The sequence below is a fragment of the Cloeon dipterum genome, chromosome 1, assembly GCF_949628265.1.
Source record: "Cloeon dipterum chromosome 1, ieCloDipt1.1, whole genome shotgun sequence".
NCBI classification, from domain to species: Eukaryota; Metazoa; Arthropoda; class Insecta; order Ephemeroptera; family Baetidae; genus Cloeon; species Cloeon dipterum.
Genome location: NC_088786.1, coordinates 20,535,496 through 20,562,429, shown reverse-complemented (window position 1 = coordinate 20,562,429; position 26,934 = coordinate 20,535,496). Strand labels below are relative to the sequence as shown.

General features: G+C 40.5%; 3 protein-coding genes and 1 non-coding gene across 6 annotated transcripts; all 4 read left to right on the top strand.

Annotated features, from left to right (window-relative positions):
• The first annotated feature begins 856 nt into the window (after positions 1–856).
• Positions 857–8,178, top strand: LOC135941123 (innexin inx1-like). The gene is made up of 5 exons (XM_065486414.1): positions 857–1,016; positions 3,582–3,986; positions 5,077–5,232; positions 5,486–5,635; positions 7,315–8,178. The coding sequence occupies exons 2-5, from the start codon at positions 3,630–3,632 to the stop codon at positions 7,759–7,761; spliced, it is 1,110 nt and encodes a 369-aa protein (XP_065342486.1). The 5' UTR covers positions 857–1,016; positions 3,582–3,629; the 3' UTR covers positions 7,762–8,178.
• Positions 8,179–8,486: 308 nt separating this feature from the next.
• On the top strand, positions 8,487–10,967 carry RpS3A (ribosomal protein S3A). Its single transcript, XM_065497253.1, has 5 exons — positions 8,487–8,627; positions 8,969–9,269; positions 9,447–9,572; positions 10,580–10,741; positions 10,804–10,967. Exons 1-5 carry the CDS (start codon positions 8,566–8,568, stop codon positions 10,942–10,944), a joined length of 792 nt encoding a protein of 263 aa, XP_065353325.1. The 5' UTR covers positions 8,487–8,565; the 3' UTR covers positions 10,945–10,967.
• Positions 9,306–9,379, top strand: LOC135934893 (small nucleolar RNA SNORD24). The gene has a single exon (XR_010574153.1). It is a non-coding gene; the product is annotated as a small nucleolar RNA SNORD24 (small nucleolar RNA).
• A 1,250-nt stretch (positions 10,968–12,217) lies between the features above and the next one.
• LOC135948241 (uncharacterized) lies at positions 12,218–26,251 on the top strand. 3 transcript variants are annotated; one of them, XM_065497424.1, is made up of 13 exons: positions 12,218–12,392; positions 15,223–15,375; positions 15,803–15,852; positions 15,900–15,944; positions 16,011–16,112; positions 16,692–16,775; positions 17,307–17,369; positions 17,801–17,842; positions 18,015–18,167; positions 18,229–19,220; positions 19,764–21,800; positions 23,342–23,429; positions 25,002–26,251. In XM_065497424.1, exons 2-13 carry the CDS (start codon positions 15,240–15,242, stop codon positions 25,263–25,265), a joined length of 4,056 nt encoding a protein of 1,351 aa, XP_065353496.1. In that variant the 5' UTR covers positions 12,218–12,392; positions 15,223–15,239; the 3' UTR covers positions 25,266–26,251. The 3 variants fall into 3 exon arrangements, with proteins under 3 accessions (XP_065353496.1, XP_065353495.1, XP_065353497.1); XM_065497423.1 differs by having other exon boundaries at positions 24,999–26,251; XM_065497425.1 differs by lacking the exons at positions 23,342–23,429; positions 25,002–26,251 and adding an exon at positions 21,850–23,324.
• Positions 26,252–26,934: the final 683 nt, after the last annotated feature.

Below are 26,934 nucleotides of genomic sequence, written 5' to 3'. Positions count from 1 at the left end.
ATGCTGTGAGTCACGTCATACGCGGAGGGTGATGAGTAAACACGCACTGAGCGCTGTGCGTGACACACTTACAATACACGAACACAGGCGAGGCATTATTTATTTCAAATTGAAATACGCTTGAGCGGTTGGAATTTTTGTGGGTGGATGGGATTTTTTCCTCAGGGCTGACCATTCAATTTACGGGTAATGGCCGGAATCAGAAGGTCGGAATGGCAGGTGATGGGGTAATTCCTGGAGAGGAGAAGAAGCTGCAGCTGCTTATATGTATATCAGCGGTGCATCAGAATGCACTTTGAAATTTTGGGAGGCCCTGCATGAGAGGCTAGCCGAGGGGAGCCAACCAGTCAGGCCGCCTGCTATTAAGGAGGGTTAGTCAAAACAGAGTCTGCCCTAACACAACTAACATTCTTCTTTGCTGGCACTATTTCGGTTGTCCCTTGCAAGAAGCAACAAAAGAGGAATTTTTTAATTTCGGAATGGCGCTTGCGACAGTTTTTACTCAACACAGAGTATGTAATATGTGTATTTAAAAGGCGAAACCGATTGTCTAAAACCGAATAAACTCTGCTTCCTGTCACCAGCAACTTTTGCTTTTTTAGATAGTAACAATTACAAAAATATTTTCGGCTGTGCGAGAAACTTTGGGAGCAGCACAGGTCGGTCGGTGCGGTGCGGAACTGCCCCGCAGGGCTCTCGGGGGCGTCGCACACATTTTTTCGGAGCGAATGGAGATAATAATTGACGGAAAGAGGCAGAGAGCGAGCCGAGCGAGAGAAAAAGAACTTACATTAGTGCCCTGGGGGGCTCGCAGTGTGGCAAGAGAGGCGGCGGACGGGTGGGGGCGACAGCCGTGTTAGGGGAGGGAGCAAGAGGGGCATTCGTCGGGAGACAACAGAAGCGGCCGTTCGCAAGCACGGCGCAGCGATATATTTCGTCCTCGAATTCGGCCCTTCCGCCGAGGGATATGGCCGATTAGTGAGCCGAAACGTCAAACCGTCGGCAGAGCTAACAGGGTGAGTGCCGCCCCCGAGCCGGTGGGTCCTCCGAGCGGCCCCAAGGTCCCCAGGCCCCGGCTCAGGCCCGTTTCCTCTCGAGCCGCTGCTGCCCCGAGCCTGAATCTCGCTTCCTCGAGAGCTCGGCTCGAAAATCCTCCGAGACGTACGACGCGCATTCGCTTCCAAATCATACCAATTATTTTTATCTGAATTATGTATCATATGCGTGTCGTCTGTCAATTAATAATCCTTTTGGCGTGAGAGAGCAGTGGTTGATGAATTAATGGAGCCGAATTACTCTTGATTGGTCCCGCTGCCGCTGCTGTGACGCAACGCACTGTATTATTTCTGCTCCAGCAGAACATGTGAGCGGGGTCAGAGGTCAAGCAAATTCGTTCCTGATATTATTCAATCTGCGCTGACAAGCCAATTAGGCTAAAGCGCGCGTGAGAGATTTGAATGCCGGCACCTGGCGGCGTTTTGCCCTAATCTGCGCCCGGGCTCCCTCTTCCACCCCCTTTGCTACCTGGAACGCCTCTTGAATCATTTGCGGGGGCGAGAGTGAAAACCCTCCGCCGCGGGCAACAACCATTTAATTGTTTCAACATGACCCTCAACTTAATTTAACTTGTACGCAATAACTTGATTTTGAAACAATTTCCTCATAAAATATTATAATTCTTTGTTGTTTAGATTACATGCCTCTTTTTGATATATTTCTCCACAGTTTATATTTATAGATTTCAATCTTGTCAATCTGAACTTTCAATCATTGGCCATTAGCTTGGTGCGAAATTAGGAGCTTATCACGGTGAACGAGTATCTTGTTTCGTGTTGTGCGCCCCGGCAAATCTGGCTTCGTGTTTTACAATCTGTTTGGCTGTCCGATATTTCGGCCTTCGTCCCACGCCTTCACGCTTGGTCGGCCGGCTTATATAGTTTAAATCGCAAAGGCACACCACACTTGACCAGCGTTTACAGTTAAGAGACGCGCACCAAGCAGAACATTACTCACACTTGTGCGTCTTCTCCTCATCCTCACCAACAGATAAGCCAAAACGACCCTCGACACCGGCAAATTTAATTATTTCTGCCCGAGTATATTTATTCGTTTGTCGGGTGCTGGAAGGCGCTGCTGGAACCGGTTATATTATTTCCCAGCAGCTATATATTCGACGGTGTCAATCTGAGAACGGCCACACCTGGGCCCAATCGGAATTTGTCCGCAGCACGTGTAGAACAAAGATTGTGAACGACTCTTTCCCGGTCGTGGTTTTCGCGATTTGCATCTGCTGCCGAGGGAAATGAGCAGATAAGACGAGTTGTTATGCTAGATCAGCTCTTTGTTTTGAAACCGTTGAACTCTCTTGAAGTAGGAAACTAGCAGCAGTACTGAGTGAGTGAAAAACGCTCAAATTGTGCGAGAAGTTATTTTTTCAGCCATCTGAAAAATTTTGATTGTGGCCAAGATGAGCCAGCCCAAAATGCTAAAATTAAGGTGTAGGAGAAAAATTGCCCCTCAGGCTGAATATTAAAATTAATCAGCCGCTCCACCCCAACATTGGCGTCAGCCATTAAAATCTTTATTTTTGGTGCCGTCCTGGTCCATTCAATTCAAGCGTTTAATGGTGCTACCTCCTGATAGCCAACAGTACGTTTTGTGCGGTTTGGAAGTTCTCCCTCTGATTTAGATAACTAAAATTCTACTCAGTGAAATCACTTCCTTAAACAATGCCGGACTGGCCTATCAGGCTTTTCCCGGTGCTCTCCTGCCACTCAATATTGGTCTATGGCGCTCCCAAGGCCAATAAAATCACTGGGCCAGGCTCAAACCTAGCACATCGTGTACTGTCTTCTGTCCCATGATATTCGGTCGTGATTGCATCACATGGGTCGTTGACTGATGTTTGTTAGTAGTTGTTCCTCTTTGTTTGGGTTTGAACTTTATTTGGAAGCAGGTGTACATTGAGTTAATTCATTTTCATTCGTCTGGTCAAGTTTATCCTTTAATCAGTTTTCCAGGATGGTAGCAATATCGAAGGAAGCAATTGAGGAAGGAGTTAGATTTTAATTTTTGTTTTTTAGGTCGGGCCTTGTCGGCCGTGCCTTTTTGCAGAAGGCACTGCCCAATTTTTTTTTTGCAATTTGGATATTGATATTTTATCTATACCGATGAATAATTTAAGAAACCCGTAAGTTTACAACAGACAATAATTAATGAAAAATTTAGTTCACAATTTCATATTGGTGGCTTCAAATAAAGTTGGTGTGTTTGTATCACAATTTAAAGAGTTTTTGAAATACTCTAGGCAAATCACAGTTGCTTTTATAAATTATAAAGTGGAAGCCATATATGACAGACGTGTTGTGCGATCACATTTCTGTTTGTTAAAGTCCCACCTCCAGCTCTGGTCAACTTTTGCAAGGGGAAAATATAAAAAAGCTGCTTCTGAAAATGTTTCTTAATTTTCTGTGCCAAAGAGAGAAACACTACTCATGAATCGTGCCTTTAAATGAGAAAACCCCTAATTTCTTCCCTCGTGACCTACGAATCCTAATTCAAGAAATTAATTTATTTTCCAGACTGTAGATCGAGATTGCTGTTATCGTTGTTGGTGAGAAGCCGGCAAGATGTATAAGTTATTGGGTGGTTTGAAGGACTACCTGAAGTGGCAGGAGATCACGGTGGACAATGCCATCTTCAGGCTGCACAACCTTTTCACGACAGTGCTGCTGTTGACATGCTCCCTGATCATCACGGCGAACCAATTCGTCGGCAACCCCATCCAATGCATCGTCAGCGGTCTGCCCACGCACGTCATCAACACCTATTGCTGGATCACCAGCACGTTCACCATGCCTGACGCCTTCCAGCGTGAGGTCGGCCTCCATGTGGCCCATCCTGGTGTCGCTAATGACTTCAGCGACGAAAACGCCAAGAAGTACTACACCTACTATCAGTGGGTTTGCTTCGTGCTTTTCTTCCAGGTGAGTGAAGAAAGCGACTGATTCGATCTGAATGAATGAAATATTGTTTGAGTGGCTCATCCTAAATGATTTTTTATCACAAAATGAACACAATGTTTACGTCTGATCTTGAGAAACGGTCATAACTACAAAATGCTTACCTTAGGTATTTCCTCGAGAGATTTTGATTTTTAAATTTTATTTTTAAAGCTCCATCATGATTTTATACGTTATTAAGGTGGTATGAAAGTGTTTAAAAAACTAAGTTTGCTGGAAAAATGTAATATAGTTTTTCTGAACAAATCTGGAGAAACGGGCCTCTCAGAGTTCACAAAATGTGAAAGAAGATGAAACATTAAACTTTTGGCAAAAGATGCTCATCCAAGCATCATATTACAACTTTAAAATTTAAGCCACATATTTTGGAATTTTAAACTTATTTTTTTATGAAGCTAAGATACAACTTTTCCCTAAGTGTAACATGCCTGGAAAATTTTTTTTTAGTTTCAGATAGAGATACGTAGGGTTATAGGTTGGGAAAAGTTTTTTTAGTTCCGGTATAGATAGAAAATTGAAATCGGTTAATTTAGACTTGCCCGACATGATGGGGGGCACCCTGAGGTCAGATAAGACCATCAGAACGGGTTAATAAATCAAACCCTGGCGTCATGGTAGCCCTCAAGCAATCAAAATCATTCAATTCGCTTATTCCGTCTTTTTGCCAACGCCTGCTTTTCTCTGTATTGGTTCAATTTTACAAGATCTGCACTCCGCTGGCAAGGCTGAGTCAGGAGCTCAGAATTTAGAATTTGTGTAATTCGGTCCTTTGGAAGCCATCAGGACGCTAAGAAAACGCCCTGATGTGCATTAATAAAAATATTAAATTATTTTTGGGATCAAGCCACACATTCCGCTGTTGGACCCAAAAAGACGAAAGGTTAAAAGATCGCCTAAGATAATGCGTTATGCATTCCATAAAGTAGAGCATTGGGTAATTTTTTAAAAATGATTCTTTAAATAAGACAAATGTTAACGTTCCTCTGTGTGCAAGGAATTTTCCATTTAGGTTATCTTAAATTTCGCACAATCTACATCCTATATTTGCTTTCAGGCGATGATGTGCTACACACCCAAATGGCTGTGGGATGCCTGGGAGAACAACCTGATGAGGACCCTGGTGATGGGTCTCAACATCGGCATGCGCTCCGAGGATGACAAAAATAAAAAGAAGAAAGTCCTCGTCGACTACCTACTGAGACACATAAAGGTTTAAATTAATTAAATTAACTGCATTAAGCTGGTTTAGGCATTAATTCATTGTGCTTTTTAAAATTTGGTGGAAGAGCTTTCTGTGTTTGAGGGCTTATCTGGCACTAGAGCTCTATCATTTGCTTTATTTTGCACTGTCTGTCACTAATGCTTATTTGTTTTCGCTTGTGCCATTAATTGTCAGTATCGTTCAAAGGTAAGAGTCTTGTTTTCACAAGGCTGAATCCAAATATTGAATTTTCGTTTTGCAGCGCCACAACATGTATGTGTTCCACTACTGGATTTGCGAGTTTCTCTGCTTCATCAACATCATCATCCAGATGTACGCGATGAACACCTTCTTCGACGGCGAGTTCATGAGCTATGGACTCAAAGTACTCAATTTCTCTGAAGAAAATCAGGTAAATTATTTTGCCACAGTATCAAACCGCTTGATAAGACAAATCGATTGTTGTTTTTTTAATTTCTAGAAAAGTCCCTCGATTTTAGGCTTTACTTTGTAATTTGCTAGTAGCTCAGAGGCGGTTTGAGATAACGCTTTAAAAACTGAACTGGCTAGCATGCCTTGTTGTTTCATATTTTGTCTTGGAAAATAATTCTGAATAATTTTTTTTTAAATTAACATTATCTCATAAATATTGCAACAGACAAGAGGCTATAGATTCATTGTGTTAAATTTAAAAAAAATCTTAATTTCTAAAAACGTTGAAATCTTGGGGATGTTTGAAACTATTTTCAAGGTTTGCAGATTTGTTCCTCCAATTTTTCCACTTTTTTTGCAAGAAATCATGTTTTTGCAGATGTTGTGAATTTTCTGGATTTTATGTTTATGCTCGAACTCTTAGCACGTTGAAAAAAATGTGCAAATCTAAAAGTTCAAAGATGTTTTTTGTAATAAGAGGCATTGAAGTTATTTTTTCTTTCACGATGGACTTTACAAATAATTAAAATATTCGAAATATTCATGAAACCCTGGGAAATGTATTCATTATGTTTGTTAGCTTAAATCAATCAGTAAAGGCTATAATTTTTTATTTAAGTTAACTGTGGAGCAAATTGTTAAATATTGCATTCCTCAGTTAAAAAAATTGCATCTTAAATACACTGCAAGTCAGGGGTGAGAAAATGTCACTGCGCTGCAGTGAGAAAATCTCACCCCGCCACATGTCACTGCTGTGTGGTGCGAAAACTCCCCTTTGACACCCAATGAATAGTGACATGCGGTGTGGTGAAATTTTCTAAATGCAGCGCAGCGACATTTTCTCACCCCTGACTTGCAGTGCATAGAAATAATCAATAGTTAAAAGTTGATAGATGCCTATGAAGGTAGAAGCACACTAGGTTGTCATAGTTGTCAGAAGTATTAAAATAAATTAAGCTTCCTCGTTGTGTAGTGAGCTGTTTATTTTTCCATATTTCTAAGGAAATGACTTGCTGTCTAGTTAAGCCACTGGTTGCAGCCCTAATTTCTGTACCATTCGAGTTACCCTCAGCCCCCAGATGGGACAGGAAGCTCATGAATTAGGGCTGCTACCAGTTGCCACACTAGTAGAGTAGGCCCTTTTTGTAGAAATATGGAAAATTAAACAGCTCACTACACACCAAGTAAGCTGCAAGTAATATTTCTGACAATAGTTCTTGAGACAAGTGTTATTATATATTTAATTTTATTTTATTTATTTCATAAATAACAACACTTGTCTCAAGTCTCAGAACTATTGTCAGAAATATTACATGCAGCTTGGTGTGTAGTGAGCTGTTGTCACTATTGTCAGAAATATTACTTTTTTTGGTAAATTGACACCAAAGAACAATTTTAGGTGTTTCTTGTAAGCTATTTAAACTAAGCGTCAAGCAAGACAAAAATAAAACAATGTGATTCTCTGTGAATACTGTTTGGGAAAAACAATCATAAACACAATGTTTGAAAAGGGCGTTTCTTTTCTTAAAATTACCGAAAAGAAAATACTGGAAAGTCCACTTGTTCATTGTCTCACACTTTGCCAAGCTCTGCTTGTTCCCTAAAAGGATGGACGTTATAAATATTTTTAATTAACGTTTTTTTTGTCTCTTATTTTAGGAGGCGCGAGTGGACCCGATGGTATATGTGTTCCCGCGGATGACCAAGTGCATCTTCCACAAGTATGGTGCGTCCGGATCGATCCAGAAGCACGACTCGCTGTGCGTGCTGCCGCTGAACATTGTGAACGAGAAAACATACATCTTCATCTGGTTCTGGTACATGATACTGGCTGTGATGCTGTTCGGCCTGCTGGTGTACCGTGTGCTCATCCTGCTGCTGCCGTCGATCCGGCCTAATCTGTTGGTGTTGCGCCACCGCGGCCTCATCTCCAAGGATGTGGCGCAGGCTGTCAGCCGCAAGACCGAAATCGGAGACTGGTGGGTGCTCTACATGCTCGGCAGGAACATCGATCCGCATGTGTACCGTGAGGTCGTTGGCGAGTTGGCCAAGAAGATTGAAACGGCCGCCAGCAACGTCACAGAGTCCAGAGGCACCTCCTACTGACCACCATTTGGCATTTCAGACTGAAAAATTAATTCATTTCACGCGGTGCTAGGCCTGCCTCGAGCACACAGTGGCTCTTTCGCACTATTTATTCGATCCCCAGTTTCGCAAATTCTAGAACTGACTCGAGAGGACTCTATTTTGCAATTAGTAAGTTAAGGAACTTCGCAAGTAAGACTCAGCACGTGTCCAAAGTGCCTTTTTCCCCCCATTCGATCTGAGAGATGATGCATTCGTGCAGTCGCATATTATGATGTTTTGTGAGTGCTCAATGCGGCTTGTAAATTTTTGCATTTATTTTTATAATGACTCGCAATTTATTACAGTAATGTACGCAGATGTATCGAAGAACTGGAATTATGTTGTATGGCAATTAAATCGAACAAAACGAAAATAAACACCTTTCTTACAGAACAACCCATTGATGTCTCTTTCAGTTCAAATAATTTATACCTTCAGAGTAGTGGATTTCCTTCAATTTTTCTTTTAAATAATAAACAATTAACTAGCAAAAATGACGATCAAACAGACCTGAATAAATCTATGTGCCTCGAATAAAGTTCTCTCAATTTTTTTCAATCATCGACTTCTTCCAAGAACCTCGCATGAAAAGTTGGATCCGCAATGCAAGCAGGAAGTGGGGAGAGTCCCACGAATTTCGCGGTATTAGCGTTTGAACATAACCAATGCAGCTAACCACAGTCCGAGTTTCCACCATATTGGTTATATCACGTGACATGTGAGTGACGTCACAGCCGTCATTCTCTTGTTCTGATTCTCTCCTGTAGTGTTTGTATCTCCACCATGGCGGTTGGTAAAAATAAGGGACTGTCGAAAGGAGGAAAGAAGGGTGTTAAGAAGAAGATGTGAGTAAACTATTATTCAAAATTCGTTCTGCAACATCCTTAGCACAATATTCGATGATTATTCATTAGCTGCCGGGTGAGATGGTTAGAAAATAGACGGATGGCAAACCGGTGAACCCGCTACTGCATGCCTCACATTGACGTGGTGTTCCCATGTTTGCCCCGATTTTAGGAGAAAACCGGCCTCTAACCTTAATTAGTCACAACTTCACCCTTAAATCATGCGATATTCGCATAATGGCGATATTTTCCATATTTACGCACTTAGCAGTGCATAATCTTGCCAGCAATGGTGTGCATGCACCAACATGTGTCTGATTTTGTTTTTGTTTGGCCGGTAGTGTGGATCCGTTCACAAGGAAGGACTGGTATGATGTGAAGGCTCCGTCGACCTTCACCAAGCGTCAGATTGGCAAGACGCTGGTCAACAGAACGCAGGGCACGAAAATCGCGTCCGAAGGTCTGAAGGGCCGCGTTTTTGAGGTCTCGCTTGCTGACCTGCAGGACGACAAGGATGCCGAAAGGTCTTTCAGGAAGTTCAAGCTGATCGCTGAAGACGTTCAGGGCCGCAATGTCCTGTGCAACTTCAACGGCATGGACCTCACCACGGACAGGCTGAGGAGCATGGTCAAGAAGTGGCAGGTAATGATTGGATTTGTAATAATTTATTTGTTTTCTCTGCAATGATGTAACAGAGTATTTGCTATCTGAAGTAGAATGCTGAAAAATTACTACCACCAAGAACTGAGCAGAGAAAACATTTATTTTCCTTATAATACGCTTAAGTAAGGTTTTAGTTATTAAATTAATTTCTTTCAGACCCTCATTGAGGCCAACGTTGACGTCAAGACCACCGACGGCTATCTTCTTAGGGTTTTCTGCATCGGGTTCACTCAGAAGGACCAAATGTCTCAGAGGAAGACCTGCTATGCTCAGCACACTCAGGTGATTAATAATTTGCTTTAGCCCTGAAGTCCAAAAGAAATTTCAGCTCAGATCATTTCCAATATAGATCCACATTAACCTGTGTATATATAGTCAGATGGCGGACTAATTATTGTAAATTATTATTAAACACTAATGATGAGTGAAGGCATTAAAATTATGGTTTCCTCGGTGCATAACCAGCTGTTTATTCCGCATTAAATTTCTTCAGAAGGGTCCTGCAATTTTCAAAATTACTGACCGTCAATTATTTGTTCTCAGTGCATAGTAAAAGATGCATTTTTTAAAACAGGGCTGGCAATCTTCTGGGGAGTTTACCAGAATATTTGCTGTGCAATGTTGTTTTTATGGCTTTAACAAGTTTTACCACAACCACTAAAACCTATTAAAATAAATGGTAACTGTAAATCTGGGGTTCGTAGCGTTTAGTATTTTAAAGAATTTTTTTCCGCTTGAAATCTTTATCTTACACACATTTAGTCTAAATTGGGAATCATAAAAGTTGTCAAGTGAGTTATAAAAGGCAAAAAGAAATAACTTAAAATTTGTTTGCAAAAACTTGGGAGCAACTAGCCAAAATAAACCAGATCTGCAAAAAAAGCTGTACCTATATTCTGCCCTGATTCAAAATAATAAAAATTCATCAAGCACAGACTACTAAATCAGTCTGTTTCATTTTTAATTATCTGGCTGTAACATAATATATTGACGAATTTTATCTAGAGATTTCCATGACTTCTCAATAAAGTATGATACCCGTCAGGTCTAAATATCTTTTTTAGTTAATTGTCTAGTTGTACACCGTTAGTGTATAATGAACAAACCTTAAAAATCTAAGAAAATTAGTTAATTCGTTGAGTTTACAGATCTGCATAATTTTTTTCTTTAATCAAAAAATTTAATTTATTGTTAAAATATGGCCATATTTTCCTATGTTAATCTGTTCTTAACAATGTGCCGATTTGTTGTAAATAAACAAAGGATAAAATTTTATTGATAATTCACAGGTGCGCGCCATACGTAAGAAGATGGTTGAGCTGATTACGTCGAATGTGGTTTCTTCTGACCTGAAGGAAGTTGTCAACAAGTTGCTTCCCGACTCGATGGCCAAGGACATCGAAAAGGCGTGCCAGGGAATTTACCCTCTGCATGACGTTTATATTAGAAAGGTAAATATGTTCACGTCTAATTCAAAACCATTTTGCCAACGAAAACAATCCTTTCTGTCTAGGTCAAAGTGTTGAAGAAGCCCAGGTTCGACCTGAGCAAGCTGCTTGAGATGCATGGTGACGCCAAGGGAGAGAGTTCAGAGCCAGGTTCCAAGGCTGACCGACCCGAGGGATACGAGCCTCCAGTTCAGGAGTCTGTCTAATCAATAAAAACATTCTTTAAAACGACTGTCCTTCTTAATACTCGCACTATGTGCTTGAAAATAAAAAATTTTAAGTAAGGATTATATCATCTGCATACCTAATAGTTATGACAATAATTAACTATTTGATATCTGTTTAAAATTCATGCCAAGATTTGATAATAGAAGCAATGAGTATGATCAGAAGCAAGGGTTATCTGAATTATATTTTAAAATGATTGGCGAATGGCTGTGTGGATCAGACCAGGATGATAAACTGGAGAAAATTAATTTACACAGTAAATTTTGAAAGCCCATCGTAATGAACTTCTGTTGGCCACTTGTTGAGAGAAATTCAAAAACACCTGTTGGAATTCAATGGCAATAATTGCCAATATTTAGATTCCAACAAAGTAAAGTTAATACTGAACAAGCTGTGCCAACAATTCGGAAAAAAACCCACATTATTTCGGGAAAAAACCTACTGCATTGCAAAACACGTCGGATGACCAAAAATAGGGATTTTTAATATCAGTAAAAACGCCACTGCACGGTTTCATTAAAAGAAAAACAATATTATTATTAATTTTAATTTTTCGACTCTAAAATGAAATTAAAAATTGACCACTCGATTTAACTCTTGTAATTGACAATTTTTCAATTTTATTTCGAAAACGGAAGGCTCAGCCTGCTATTAAAGATGGCCCTGATTGTGGATTCCCCGGCTTCTCTTCTGCCATACACGTGTATCTACTTCGCAACACGCAAACCAAGCAATGAGTGCATTAAAAGGAAAGGAGTTGCGTCACATCATGCGACGAATGAAGTACTAATCAGTACTTATTAATTTTCTCTATCTCGTACTATCAATTATTGGCTACCCGTTGTCTCCTGTAATAATAACACTCGTAATTTCAAAAATTCAGAAGATGAGTGGCTGCGCAATATTCAATATAGATTTAATGTTATACCAAGTTTTCCGACTCTATTTTCCTCCTCTGTCCTCTCGTCTCTCCAAAATGGTTCATCCAAAATGGTTCATAGCAAAAAAAAGCTCCTTGAAATAAGAACTGCATGTTGCCTGCGAGCAGAAGGTTCAATCTTATGGCCCGAACTCGTCCCAGCTAAGAGCTTCCCGATTCAACTGTAGGTGTCCCGTCAGTCGTTTTGAGAGCTCTTGTGTGGCTTAGTTTTGTGGGCGTCAGTAAGTTATGTGCACAAAACATCGCCACGAGTGCCAAAAGAGCTCTCAAAACGACTCCCGTGACACCTACAGTTGGTTCGGGAAGCTCTAACAATAAGCTGAGCGCAATGTACCACACCCGTGAACATAACCTCCCGCTAAACAAAACAAATTCTCACTCAGGAAGCCAATTCGGACATTACTGAACTACCCTTCAAAGGCTTCACTAGGGGCGAGTCACCACGTGGTAGTTGTCCTGTAATTTCTAGAAATTTCCTCCTTCGAGGTAAGTCGATAATCGAGATAAACTGTTTAAACGGGCTTCGTTTCGGCTAAATTCTCTACATACTTTTGTTTGTAAACACACAGTACATTCATTATCAAGCACATGGCTTTTCAGGGTCTAGATAATACAGGTTTTGGAGATAATTATTGCGTACATGGTATTGATTTCATTCTTCTTTTATCTCTTTCCACTAACACCGTATCTATGTAATCCCTAAACTAGAATGATGCAATATTTTTTGGTTTTTCGCTTCAGTGGCCGATGGCTGATTGACCCACAGAATTGACAAAAATTGTAATATTTTCCCCGATCTTTATTCTGATCAACATGTATCTAGATACTCATTGAAACGTGTATATATTTCCAAATTACAACCTCTGGATTATTAAGGCTCCAAAATCAAAATTTTCTCGAGGATGAGCAGTTTTCCGGGGTGTTTTTTTTTTGTTTTTTTAGAAAAGAAAATAAATAAGGGGTTGAATTTTTTTCCATAAATAACGAAGATCACGTTGCATCGCCGCCATTTTCTTGCGCATCTTTCGACACATACATATACCCAAATTTTCGTTTTCGAATCGATTGTTGCCCTTTTCTTGCAACAAGAAATTTCGCGTTTAATTGTTGAAAGTTGCACTTTTTCCCGGAATAGTACGATTTGCAATTTTTGATTGTAAGTAAATGACCGTTAATACATATGTTCTAAATTTATTGAGCGGGCAAAAGCGATTGTTTTGCGGTAATTTTTGTCCAGTGTCTTAAATCATTCAAATTTTCATCGTAATCCATTGCGTGGAAATAATCAGGGCATCATCAGTTTGACGGTTAAGTTTGAGTATTGCATTTGAAACCTTCCGCAACATGGCGGATTTTTTTTCCAATCTATCAAAAGTTCTCAGGGACGATGGACCCAAGAATGTATCCTTTGTGCCTTTTGTGTCTTTTGTGCTTATGCCCACAAAAGGGAGCTTGCATGAGAGAGAATGACAGGGGGAGAGGGATGTATCCTGACTGTTCTGTACGTGAGCAAACAATATAAAGTAGGCTAAGGGAGGGAGGGTAGTGTTGCTTAGCGTCCCCATGCGAGAAGCCCGCGATGGGGAGTCTTTACCTGAGGCTGGACAACGCTACAGTAAGGCTAATAAGAAAGGAGCGGATATAATGGGAGAGCGAGTGACGTCACAGCCATCATTCTCGACTTTCTCGAGTAAACTATTATTCAAAATTCGTTTTGCAACATCCCTTCATCAGAACTCTTGATCGTGACTTAGATCTTTCCGAATTGACTTAAATCAATTATTCTAATTGACTGATAATTCATATTTCCAATTAAATCCTAAATTGACCTAAGAAGCACTCGGAAGCACTGTAATTTTTTGAGAAAATTAGCTGGAAAGTTACCGTGCTTTTCAAATGGTAATGGCTGTCTCTTTACTTGAAATCCGATTTAATTTCAAAACCAAGAGTTTCCCCAATAAGTGGCATACACTGTTGAACAGATCTCGACGAGAGGAATCGGAATATGCCAAGCACTGTAAATTTTGGAGAAAATTGGCAAAAATTGAATTTTTATTGTATGGAGGTCCTTTTTTACTATTGCAAATTGTTGAACAAATTGTTTATCAATCATTTGTTTATGGCATCCAACAATTCAAATAATTTTCAATTGTTGTCCAGTATCATTCTACTTTAATTCTTGTTATTATGTACTGTAAATTCAGACAATAAAGACCAACCTAATTTTATCCTAATTTATCATACACAGTAATAAATGTTATTCAAATTGATCAAAATAAGCTCTATGTATATCTTGTGATGATAAGTTCAAACACCAGATTTCAAGACCGCTTGTTAAAGGCCCACTTTGCCGATAATTTGGAGCACACGAATCGATTCTTGAGGATCGAATTAGGTAAATTTTATATTTTTTCCGACCAAATTATCCAGTGTGACGTGCGTAGTACACGCGGAACGTGTTTGCCGCCAAATAATATGTACCTTTTGTGCGCGAACTACGCATGCGTCAGATCTGGTGGGGCGGCTGGCCGGCCAGCCGACACACATTTTTATTTTCTCTCGCCGCTCGCAGACCAGGGGGGTGTCACTCTTATGGCCCGAACCCGTTCCCGCTAGGAGCTTCCCGAACCAACCGTTGGTGTCGCGTCGGTCGAGAGAGCGGCGAGAGAAAATAAAAATGTGCGTCCGCTGGCCGGCCGCCCCACCAGATCTGACGCATGCGTAGTTCGCGCACAAAAGGTACATATTATTTGGCGGCAAAAAAGTTCCGCGTGTACTACGCACGTCACGCTGGATAATTTGGTCGGAAAAAATATTAAATTTACTTAATTCGATCCTCAAGAATCGATTCGTGTGCTCCAAATTTTCGGCAAAGTGGGCCTTTAACAAGCGGTCTTGAAATCTGGTGTTTGAACTTATCATCACAAGATATACATAGAGCTTATTTTGATCAATTTGAATAACATTTATTTGATGAGGCTTCACAAAAAACTGAAACGTTGGGATTTCAGACTCCCAGAGTTTTATTGTAGGCCTTTAAAATAAAAACTTGATTCATATTTCACACGATTACGAAGAAGAAGCTGTCAAAGTTGGTCTTGGCGGCTTTTTTTGGCTCAAATTAAAAAAAATAAACAATCATATACATAATTATTTCATGCTTATAATAATATATCTTTTATTTTTGTTTGCGTTGAGATGATTTTTTCTTACTGAAAACAAAAATACAGCTTGGCATGAAATACCACGAATCTATGAAATTGGGGAAATTGGTATATTGGTATGAAACATAAGTTTGGTTTTCTTTTTGTTGCAGTTATCCACACTTACAAAATGATGGTTCACAACAAGCCGCCCATATCTGCATCGCCGAGGCCTCCAGACTTAAATGCGCCATTCATGATTCCTGAGGTGTTTTTAAACGTAAACTCCTATGATACCACGGAGGCATATGTCGCTTGCCACAATTGTAAGTTTTGTTTTTGCAAACCTCGACATAAAACAAAGTAATGGGCCACACACTTAATATAAATATACTATTGTTTTAAACAACCCCACTAGCTGTTAAAATAATTAAATCGATTTATTGGTCTCGTCAAGGCACTGCAAACTAAATATATCCACTAAAATGCTAAAAAATTTACTTTAAGGTTTGGCTCTATGGCTCACCTATGATATTGGCGTAATAGAAAGTTTTCATTCTTCTCATTTTATGAAAGTCTAATGTTTGAAGCAAAATATTACTTATTTGGAAAGGTTTGCAGAGGTTCAAGAAATAAATATCATTTTCTTATTAATTTAGCAGTATTTTTGTACCAATCTGACCAATCTTTTTAATAGAACAGATTTATTAAAAAAACGTTTACTTGTGATTTCAATGCGAATATTTCTTTCAGGTTTACCTTCTGACAATTGTGCATACAGGACAGATGATTCGGGCTCACTTGTAAGTTTCATAATTTGTCGTGAAAATTGACTAATATTTTTTTTTAGTCCGCTGATTATGTGGAAGGAGCTCAGATCATAGCTCTAGAGGAGGTAACGTTTCCTTATTATAAATACCTGATGGTCATGCCAACTAACTTCAATAATTCTTTCCTACAGGTGGACGCCAACGGAGACAGCGTTCAGGAACAGCAGGAACATATTCCTGTTGTTCTTAATATCAATGATCACCATGATTTGATTGTCCTGGCCCCTGAGTTGGTGAGTGCCTTAGTTTAATTGTATCTCAGCTAACTCAATTATTGCATTCTAAGCGGTTGTATGATTCAGACAGATATTCATGATTTTTGCCAATTTTAAAAGTGTTGATGAAATCTTTCAATCAGACGCACAAGCCTGTTAGCTTGTATTGTCGCTAACGCAAGAAGTGTTAAAGCAATAATAGGAGATATTTGAGCATTTCTGAAATCTCCTATTGACTGCCTAATGTCAGAGGTGGCAAAAGGTGTTCAATTTGGAGTCTTGAAAAGTGCTCTAATAGCTCAACGGGCTGGGAGGTGCGCCACTTGCTGATTTCCGCACCTTTCCGATGGCTTTAGGCAAAAAATATCAAGCGTTTCATTCAAATACCTCGGTGCGGGCCGGCAAAAAAGAGCTGCATTTTGGCTCAAGCTCCTCTGTGGCCACTCAGTCCCCACGGTTTCCGCTCAGCCGTGTTATTCGCACCGGTGGGCTTGCAGCCCACGGAATGTGCTGGCCAGAGGCTAGAGGTTAAAATATACTAAAAAAATGATAAAGACAGTCGAAAATATAAACACTTATTGTTACTTTATTTTTCAGCAGTCTGATGCTATGAGACAACAAATTGAACCCTGGACCAGTCCTCAGTACCTGCATTTGCAAATATTGGTCGAAGGGATCCAGGTAATGAAATTTTTGTTGTGTAGGACTAATAAAGGGGCATTAAAGGGTAATAATCTTAATAACTCAAAAATGATGCTAGATATAAAATTTTGATCGGTCTTTTTCTTCTAATTTCATGAAAGTTCAGAGACTAAAATTTTGCATGTTACAGGGAATGTTCCCAGGGAATTTTTTTTGAGACTATTTAGAAAATTGCATAAAGTACACATATATCTATCCACTAAGAAAGCTACAGTAAATTTTAATTGAAAACCCGTCTCAGTAAAAATGCAAAGGGTTAACAATTTGATATTGTTTATCACGTTTGTAAATTTTTTATAAGCAACTCAATCCACTTTGTAATATGTTAATTTCATGTTGCTTTACATCACCACAAATGTCAAATAAACATTCAAATCTAAACATTTATAGTGATGTAATTTTATAACATTGAATAACATTTATAGGGAACATAGCAAAATTTCATTAGATTAATTTTTATACTTTTTAACGAGTGTGAAACAAAATAATCAACTCCTTTCTCTAATACAGATCCAGACTGAATCAGCCGAAATCTCAGTTGGAGACATCATTGAAGAGCCTGCAGTCATAGAGGTGAGATTTTTATCAACACTCTGGTCTGTGTGTCTCCTTTACCCAATCTTACACTGGGTTGGACTTTTCCATGAGTTTTTTCACCACTGGTTAAAACCGTGTATTGCCATATATATTTTCCAATTTTGTGCACATGCGCATACTAATTATATAATGATGTATCTGCTTACAAATTGCAGTACTCGATCCACTCATAATTCAATTTCAGCTGAAATGAAACAATTTATATGATCTAACTTATTGGTTCAAAGTAATTTTACTCCGGATCAGCAGAGCAATTATGCCCCATACATCCCCACATCCAGAACACAACAAATAACCTAACAAAACATTTTTTGTATAACAGAGGGAAAAATAAAATCAGTCAATCAGTTTTTTAAATCAACTTTATCATCAAGCAACAAATAAATTAACTCCTTTCTTGTTTCCAGTTCCCTGACATGCCTGGGGGATATATTCCGGCTGTTTTAAATGTAAGACCTTATTCTTTATTTAACTCTTAAGGTCTTAAGTACATGTTTGGTATGCACTTCCTACTACTTGTTGAAAATTTTGTTCCTCTATTTACCTTGTTGCTGATAAAAACAATAATTATTGTTATGATTTCTTTCCCCCTCATAAATATAATCTTTTCTTGTTTACCAGAGGTTTGCTAAGAGACCTGAGGACAAATTAGACAAAGTAAAATGTCTAAGTGTGATCAAGAAGGCCAAGTTGGGTGATGCCACCAAAGACACAATAAAACCTTATTTGCAATGGTTTCCACAAAGTTCTGTTAAGCTGGAGCCGCTAGAGGGGGTAAGTTAGATTTTCTTTTGACTAAGAGAAATTGTACCTAACAATTCTTTTTTGATTTCAGTGTATGCCCACACCCAAGGAGCCGGTCGTTCGGGAAACGCGGCCTTTCCTCTATTGTGAGCTTTGTCGGCGGACTGAGAGCCCTGGAGTCATTACGCACACATGCTCCAAGAATGAAGCCTCACAGGAGTTGGAATCAGCTTCGGAAGTTAATGCTCCCATGAAAACTTCCTCCAGTGCCAAACTTGAATCGACTCCTATAATTGAACAAGTCCCTGAGAACTCGTCCACCCCTGAGGATAACGAGTACCTGACAAGCACCAGTAACTTGGCCAAGAGACAACAACGCTGTTTGAACAATAACACTCAGATTGAACCAATCCCTGATAATGCCTCTTCCTACATTGCCAAAGCTTCCCCTGAAGCAAGACCATCTGATGAGGTCAACACATCCTCAGATACTGACAGTTCATCCAGTGCCACAGAAATTAAAATAAAATGGAAATGTGGGCAATGTGTGACAGTTAAAAAAATTAAAAGATTTCCTTGTGAAGCAAAAATTGAGCTTCACAAGTCAGTAAGGGACATAGTGCATCCGTGTGGGCTCAAAATTGAACGCCAAGAATTTGTTTGTGACTTCTGCAAAGAGCTATTTGGTGAAAAACTGTACCTTCGTAAACACATCCAGTCTCACATCCTTGAAGACAGGATGTACAGTCCTCTGAATCACACTATGGTCATGTGTAATCTGTGTGAGAGTAGTTTTTCCTATTCTCACTTCTTGACGCATCTTGTCAGGATGCACAGCGCGGTGGAAGAGCGTCGGACTGGGAAGAAATGTCCAATAGGCTGTCTGGTAAACAACTTCCCCACTACTAGCTTGCTTTGTGAGCACCTTCGCAGACAACACAGCAAGCGTGTGTACCACTGCCCAGTCTGCAATGTCGTCTTTAAAGACTTGCTAAGTCTAGAAGAGCATGCGTCAGACTATCATGCCATATCCATGGCTGAGAGCTGCTCTACAATATACCAGTGCGACCAATGCTCTTTCTGGTAAGCATAAGCAAGAGAGATTTTGCATTCAGCTGATTTCTCTAAGATATTTCTTTTTTAGACTTCCGTGCCCCTTATTTTGAATTTTCTGGTGTAATTGTGGGGAAAACTAAATTCATAATAATTAAGGTCCACAAAAAGACAAAAAATCTTGTTTTGTGCCAACTCAATCCTCCCTCATGAAAGTTGCCTTAGCAAGCTTGCGTTAGTTGTGTTGGTCCTTTAACAGGACTTCAAAAACAAAATTGAATCTATTTATTACGCTTTAAATACGCAAATAAAGTACAATAATTCCAATTTGCAAATGACATGTTCTTGGTTAAATGCATTTTTTGGCCACATGCAAATTCTTATGCTTCTCTGGGCCTTATACAAAAAGAACTTATGAAACACTAAAATTGCAAAATAATTCCTCAATATTTGGGAGTGGGATATCTCAAAAGAAGTAGACAAACCTCATAATATTATATTCCAGCCTCACCAAAAATAAATAAAAAACCTGGCAAGACAGAAGTAAAGAAACCAATCTTTTTCCTTTTTTAGGGGCACTAAAACGTTTGCTCATCACATGAAGTGGAAGCACAAAAGAGTATACACGATCGCCCGTCCGAAAGCCCGGGAAATCGTGGAAGTTTTTGCTGAGCTAAGCGATTTAGAGAAGACAAGTCGTTCAGTATTAATCTGCTACCACTGCAGAGAGGCGTTCTTCACCAAAGCGAAACTGAGGCATCACGTGCGCACCACGGAAGGGCACATTCACGGCACGTTTGGTTCGACTCTGACTAGGGAGTGCTTCAACTGTCCGATGTGCAACACGAAACTGAAGTCCATGATGCATGCGATGGCGCACTTTGTTGCCATGCACACTAAATGGCCCATTAACCAGTCGGATGATGGGTCTATGTACAGTTGCAATTCGTGCAACTCGTTCCAAACCAACTCGATGCAGTCGCTGTGCACCCACCGTAGGTCCAAGCACGGCGAAAAGCTGTATGACTGCCTCATCTGCGGTATCATGCTGCTCACACCGTTGGACTTAGGGGAACACTTTGCCCGCGACCACAAGATGCCGCAAATGTTGAGCTTCGTGCCCAACAAGCTCACTCTAAAGGCCAGCGTCATACTCTTGCGCGATGCACGCGCAGAAGCTGCTGTCACCGCCCTGAAGCGGGGGCTGCAGAAGGTTGGCTGCCAAGAGGATGAATCACCTCCTGTGAAGAGAGGCAGAGGAAGGCCGCGAGGCTCTAAAGAGAAGATGAATGGCTGCCAAGAGGATGAATCACCTCCTGTGAAGAGAGGCAGAGGAATGCCGCGAGGCTCTAGAGAGAGGATCAATGGCTGCAAAGAGGATGAATCACCTCCTGTGAAGAGAGGCAGAGGAAGGCCACGAGGCTCTAAAAACAAGTCTAAAACACCATTGCCTACACTGAAGACGCCTCCTACCCTGAGGACGCCTCCTACCCTGGGGACGCCTACTACCCTGGAGATGCCTCCTCCATCGATCACCTCCAGAAAGAGAAGAGTAAAGCAAAGCTCCCCTGTGCGCCCAAAGAAAGCTACCCTGAGGACGCCTACTACTATGAGGACGCCTCCTACCGTGGGGACGCTTCCTACCGTGGAGACACCTGCTACCCTGGGGACGCCTGCTACCCTGGGGACGCTTCCTACCTTGGAGACGCCTGCTACCCTGGGGACGCTTCCTACTGTGGAGACGACTGCTACCCTGGGGACGCCCACTACCGTGGAGACGCCTTCTACCCTGGGGACGCTTCCTACTATGGAAACGCCTGCTACCGTGGAGACGCCTGCTACCGTGGGGACGCCTACTACCCTGGAGACGCCTCCAACCCTGGAGACGCCTCCTACCCTGGGGACGCCCACTACCGTGGAGACGCCTACTACCCTGGGGACGCCCACTACCGTGGAGACGCCTGCTACCCTGGGGACGCGTCCTACCTTGGAGACGCTTCCTACCGTGGAGACGCCTGCTACCCTGGGGACGCACACTACCGTGGAGACGTCCACTACCGTGGAGACGCCTGCTACCCTGGGGACGCACACTACCGTGGAGACGTCCACTACCGTGGAGACGCCTGCTACCCTGGGGACGCTTCCTATCTTGGAGACGCTTCCTATCGTGGAGACGCCTGCTACCCTGGGGACACCCACTACCGTGGAGACGTCCACTACCGTGGAGACGCCTGCTACCCTGGGGACGCCTGATACCCTGGGGACGCTTCCTATCTTGGAGACGCTTCCTACCGTGGAGACGCCTGCTACCCTGGGGACACCCACTACCGTGGAGACGCCTGTAACCCTGGGGTCGCCTGCTACCCTGGGGACTCCTGCTACCCTGGGGACGCCTGCTACCCTGGGGACGCTTCCTACCTTGGAGACGCCTGCTACCCTTGGGACGCCCACTACCGTGGAGACGCCTGCTACCCTGGGGACGCCCACTACCGTGGAGACGCCTACTACCCTGGAGATGCCTCCTCTATCGATCACTTCCAGAAAGAGAAGAGTTAAGCAAAGCTCCTCTATGCGCCCCAAGAAAGCACGCAAAATGCTGCGTCAACTTGAGTAAGATTTTCTTGAATATTGATTTCATTGATTTAGTTGAGCACTACAGCAATCCCATGATACCTTATACCTAGACATCTGAGCCAGCCGACTAAGCCAGTCCTTTTCTTGAGCCGCCAGCTGCGGACACTTTTTATCGGTTCAGCCAGCTGCGCTGCGCCAGCCTTCCAGCTACCTATAATTTGCATCATAATCATTTTTTTCATTTCACGTGCCCCAATTGAGTGAAAAATGTCTCGCCGTTCTCTGTTTCACGGATTTTTTTCTTATTAGTTCATACCTACTGAGTCAATTGTCTTTAAAGGTCAAATTTCGCGTTAAAAATTCAGAAACTCGGTAAAATTACGATGATCAGTGTTAAAATTTTTAGTCATTTCGTAAAACCAGTGGCTTTATTTTTAATGATTTTTAAAAATAATTTTTAAAAAATCACTTTTTTTGTCATCCTTCCTATCTCTTTTTGATCTTAAAAATGCGTGTTTCAGAAAAAAATGCGAAATTGCAGAAAAACGAAAAAAACATTTTTTTGCAATGCACTTTTTCCCGTAAAAACGCGGGTTTTTGCGATGCCTACAGATAAAACTGTGTTACTCCTAAGTTTTGACTTTTGAGTAGTGAAGTCTTAAAAAGCATTTAAGCCGGCTGCAAGCCAGGCGCCAGCCGAGTCGATGAAATTTTGCCAGCCAACCACCTACTTCTGTTTTGACGGCTCGGAGCCGGAAAGCCAGCCACGGATCAAAATGTAGGCGGCTCAGATCTCTACTTATACCTCCTTTCCCTTTCCGAAAAGAACTAATGAGACTAGAGCTGTTATCTGCTACCAGCAGGCTTAGTTTAATTAATCTATGGAACTCTGGGTTTTTTCCACTCTTAAGCAATTTTTTGCCTCACAAGTATTGACTTATTTCATGGATCACCTGACTTAAATTTTATATCTAGATGTTTTTTCTTTTTTAGTTGCAAACTGGACAGTTTTTTAGGAAATACTTGAAATTATTTTAAAAGTCAAATAATTTTGCCCAATGATGAATTTTTTTCTGTAAATAGACTCATTTGACAAGACAAATCAAATGATGGGCCATTTTTGCTTTGTGAAATTCTTAGTGACTTAACCATAGAAGAAGTACAATTGGTTGACTTGGATACTAAATTTTTGTAGCTGTAACCAATACCTTATTAAACTTTGTTCTATGTTAATTTTTAATAGATTATTTATTTTTAAATTAAGTAAAATTTTACAGTAAGACCTGGCAAAATTGCGGAACTTTCTAATTTCATGGAATTCTAAACATTGTTGGAAAAAATTGCATTACAAATCTGGACAAACTCGGCTTGAAATACTTTGCCATAATCATAAATATCAATTTCAATTATGACCAAATGATTGTAAGCATTAAAGACAAAAGAAATGAAAGTGTAAAGTGTGGAAACTTGGCTCAGAATTTTCAAAATTACCCCTTCATTGAAAAAACGTTCAGATCACAATTGAATCACTGTTTACTTCAAAATCTTGAGGTATAACTTCACTTGTCTTTTTCCAGGTGCTCTCAATGCGACTTTAAGATCAAACGCAAGAAGACGCTGAGGGAACACATTGTGGAGAAACACTCCCCACCTCCAGTGCGAATGGTAAAGAAATATCTTGTGAATTGAATGAAGTACTTTTTGATGTTAAATAAAATCTCTGGACGAAAGGAGATTAATTTTTTCAAGATGGTATGGCCAGGAATTTTTATTAAATGAAACGGGCAAGTGTGAGTGACAAGAAACCAAACTTTTGGCTATGTTCTATCTCGATTTAAAATAGGTTGTTAGTATTATTTCAATACACAAACCGTACAACCTTGGAAAAATTTTCATTCCATCTATATTTATTTTATTTTGTTATATATCGCTGAGGCAGCGGCTTTTGCCAGTATCTGCGCGTGGCAGCGAGCGGCAAAAGCCTGGCAACGAAAATGCCAGGGCGGTAAATACCAGTATCTGCGTGTTTCCAATTTTTTCAGGAGCATCAAAAAACCGGTTTACCACAACACAGCAACAGATAGAATGAAAATTTGTCGATATTTTGTATCTGCACTATCATCCGGTTATTTTCATATGCTTTACCGATCATCAATATGCCTTATCTGCAGGATTCACTTGCTCGAACAAGGCAATGTCGGGGGCATTTATCGTTGCCACTTGGTTTCCACGTGATAATAATGTTTTACAGACATGCTATTCAATTTTTATGGAAAGTTTAATATATTTTTATGGATATTTATTATTTCATTCATTTTATTTATTAAATTTCGGGGTCAACCTAATACACAGTCATATGACATTTTTCGACTTTTTGTTTTCTTTGCATCTCCAAATCTCGGGCTCTAACCATCAGAATCTTAAAAACTACCCACCGTTAGACTTGTCTTGACCTCCCCTGACCAGCTAAAGGGTTTAAGGGTGCTTACCCCCATCCCCCTTCATCCCCATATTGCTACTATTTCGATAATAAAATTTTTAGCATGCATCCTCTGGCCTTAAAAATAAATTTCAAATTGTCTAAAACTCCTTCTAAACTAACACCCCATCCCTTCTTTCAAACCGAAACAGACCAAATATTTAAAAAAAGCACATTAAATACAAAATCCGAGAGCTTTAAAATGTTTTTCTTTTTTTAAGGGGGTTGACGTATAGCAACTTAGGGGTGGAGGGTAAGCACCCCTAAACCCTTTAGCTGGTCAGGGGAGATCGAGACGAGTCCAACGGTGGTTAATTTTCGCTATTCTGATGTTTAGAACCCGAGATTTAGAGTTGCAAAAGTAACATCATGCGCGCCTGGGCATGAGTTACTAGTTGGCTGTATTATTGTTCTGGATATTCTATTCACCCAAAAGATGGCTTCCTATGTTTGTAATGATGTAAAATTTTGTCAGGACGTCGGTCATCCCGAACAAAAACGATTTCGCGCGAAATCGTGTTTGGCAACGAAATGCAGATACTGGTATTTACCGCCCTGGCATTTTCGTTGCCAGGCTTTTGCCGCTCGCTGCCACGCGCAGATACTGGCAAAAGCCGCTGCCTCAGCGATATAACATCTTAAAGAAGAGAATTTTTTCCATTTTGTAAATTCTTACCGGTCCTCAGACAGGGATAAAAAGCAAAAAAAATAGATTTTTAATTTTGACTAACGTTTGTATTTTTTTGACTGTTTAGCAGCACTTCAATATCTTCTGCTTGAGTTGCAAGAGTATCCAGTCCGCCGAGCAGTTCAAAAGTCCTGAACACTTCAAGCCGTGCCTGAGTGGTACAAACGACTGTCCCATGTGCGTGTCCAAGTGCATCAATACTCCTAAGCATGTCGCCAAGTGTCATCTGGATCGCATGTCAGAAAAAGACATTCGCACTTGTGATATCTGCACAGAGGCTTTCGTCAATGAGTTTAACCTGGCGCAGCACATTCTGTTTGAACACTTGATATAAAACTCAGGCTGGTGCTTAAAAGTGAGCGCCAAGTAAGCGACAGATCTGTCCAAACCCCCTGCAACTGCCCGCTCAAGGCAGACACTGAGTGCATCCCTTCAATGCGAAGAAGTACTGCAGTGTGCGAAAATAGCATGCTAGGAACTGAAACCAGGTGCATGCTGTTTACAAGGGCTATGACAAGTTCATTCCATGTCTTCCAGAATTTTGAATTTAGTTCCTCAAGGCTCAAATGTATCATTTGAGAGACTGAACACATGTAAATTCCTAAAAAAATTAAAATGAATATGCCTTATGCTTCTCCGCCTGCCCTTGTTGGATGGGGCTCAAGGTTGATGACTTATTCCCTGCTGCCGCCTGCAGACACAGGTGAAGAAGTGCAATGACGTTGCTGAACTTATTTTTTAATTTACTGCGATGTTGAATATTACCAAAAAATACCAACAAGGCCTGGAAATGGTGCTTGTAACATTTAAGCTAAGCATATTGTAATACCTGACTGAAAATGCTTGCTCAAATATTTTAAATATGACTCATTTTGACTGCTCGACACTTCATTCCGCACCAAGAGGCATTTATTGGCCGGTTTGCATGTTGAACGACTTTCTGACCCTGGACTGGAGGGAAGCGTTTTGGTTGTGGCCCAATCGATTTGATCTACCATATTAGATAATTCATGTGTTAGCATAGTTTTGTGTAGGATTAAATTTGCACCGAATTGTACAAAAATGATTTGAGACCAAGCGATGCCTTAAAGAACTCAAGTGTGAAGTGGGAAAGAGAGAAATAATTAAAACTTTAGCCATTTAATAAAATGTAGTATACTTAAAGTATTATTAAAAGTCGCAGCACCATGTTGCCTTTCCTACTGGAACAATTTTTCTGATATCTATAGGAAAAATGCTTGGCATTGACTTTGTGTAAAAAATGTTATTTAGTTATTTAAAAAAGGGGTAGTGGAAAAAAATAAAAATAAAAATGTACAATTGGTTTGTCTCATTTTCAGTTTCACCTTTCCTAGTGGTTAATTGAAGTGTTCTTCCGCTTGGTATCGTTTTCCTCATCACTCCTTTAGACACCGCCCACTGGAAGAATAAATAATACTCATTGTCAGGAGAAATTGGAGCTATCTACATTCAGCATCCAGTATATAAATACCAACTTGTTGAAGGAGAGACATTCCTTCGGTAAGGGTACGTCGAGATTGTCACTACGTGCTGGTTGCTAAATCATTGCTGGAAAATCCTTCCTAGATATAAGGTAAGTTGATAATCGAGATAAACTATAACAGATATAATTCAATTAGTTCAGAGAGCGAGAGATGTCTTTCACCAAAATTAATTTGCTATTGCATATGTAAACTACCGTTAGTTGATAAATTTTTTGAACTGGCAAAAAGCGATGGTTTTCTGGGAATTTTTGGCCAGAATAACTGTCTTAAATCATTCTAATTTTCAACACGTATAGTTGACAAGGAAAAAATATTAGTTCGGATTCGACGTTTTCAGTTTCTGGGGGTTTTAGAATCAAAATCATGTTGGCTCGCATAGTTGATGTATCATTCTTAAGGGAGAAAAATGTCTGTAATATTTCTGAATGGGATTCAAGTATGTGCTGTCACTCAGAGAAGCTGACTTCTCTCACAAATGTACGAAATAAACTTTTCATT

Bases quoted from the DNA above. Each gene is read 5' to 3' on its own strand.
- LOC135941123 (XM_065486414.1), top strand. From the start codon at position 3,630: ATGTATAAGTTATTGGGTGGTTTGAAGGACTACCTGAAGTGGCAGGAG. The intron at 3,987-5,076 runs GTGAGTGAAGAA...ATTTGCTTTCAG, and splicing joins GCTTCGTGCTTTTCTTCCAG to GCGATGATGTGCTACACACC. The intron at 5,233-5,485 runs GTTTAAATTAAT...TTCGTTTTGCAG, and splicing joins ACCTACTGAGACACATAAAG to CGCCACAACATGTATGTGTT.
- RpS3A (XM_065497253.1), top strand. From the start codon at position 8,566: ATGGCGGTTGGTAAAAATAAGGGACTGTCGAAAGGAGGAAAGAAGGGT. The intron at 9,573-10,579 runs GTGATTAATAAT...GATAATTCACAG, and splicing joins GCTATGCTCAGCACACTCAG to GTGCGCGCCATACGTAAGAA. The intron at 10,742-10,803 runs GTAAATATGTTC...CTTTCTGTCTAG, and splicing joins ATGACGTTTATATTAGAAAG to GTCAAAGTGTTGAAGAAGCC.
- LOC135948241 (XM_065497423.1), top strand. From the start codon at position 15,240: ATGATGGTTCACAACAAGCCGCCCATATCTGCATCGCCGAGGCCTCCA. The intron at 15,853-15,899 runs GTAAGTTTCATA...ATTTTTTTTTAG, and splicing joins CAGATGATTCGGGCTCACTT to TCCGCTGATTATGTGGAAGG. The intron at 23,430-24,998 runs GTAAAGAAATAT...TTGACTGTTTAG, and splicing joins CCCCACCTCCAGTGCGAATG to CAGCACTTCAATATCTTCTG.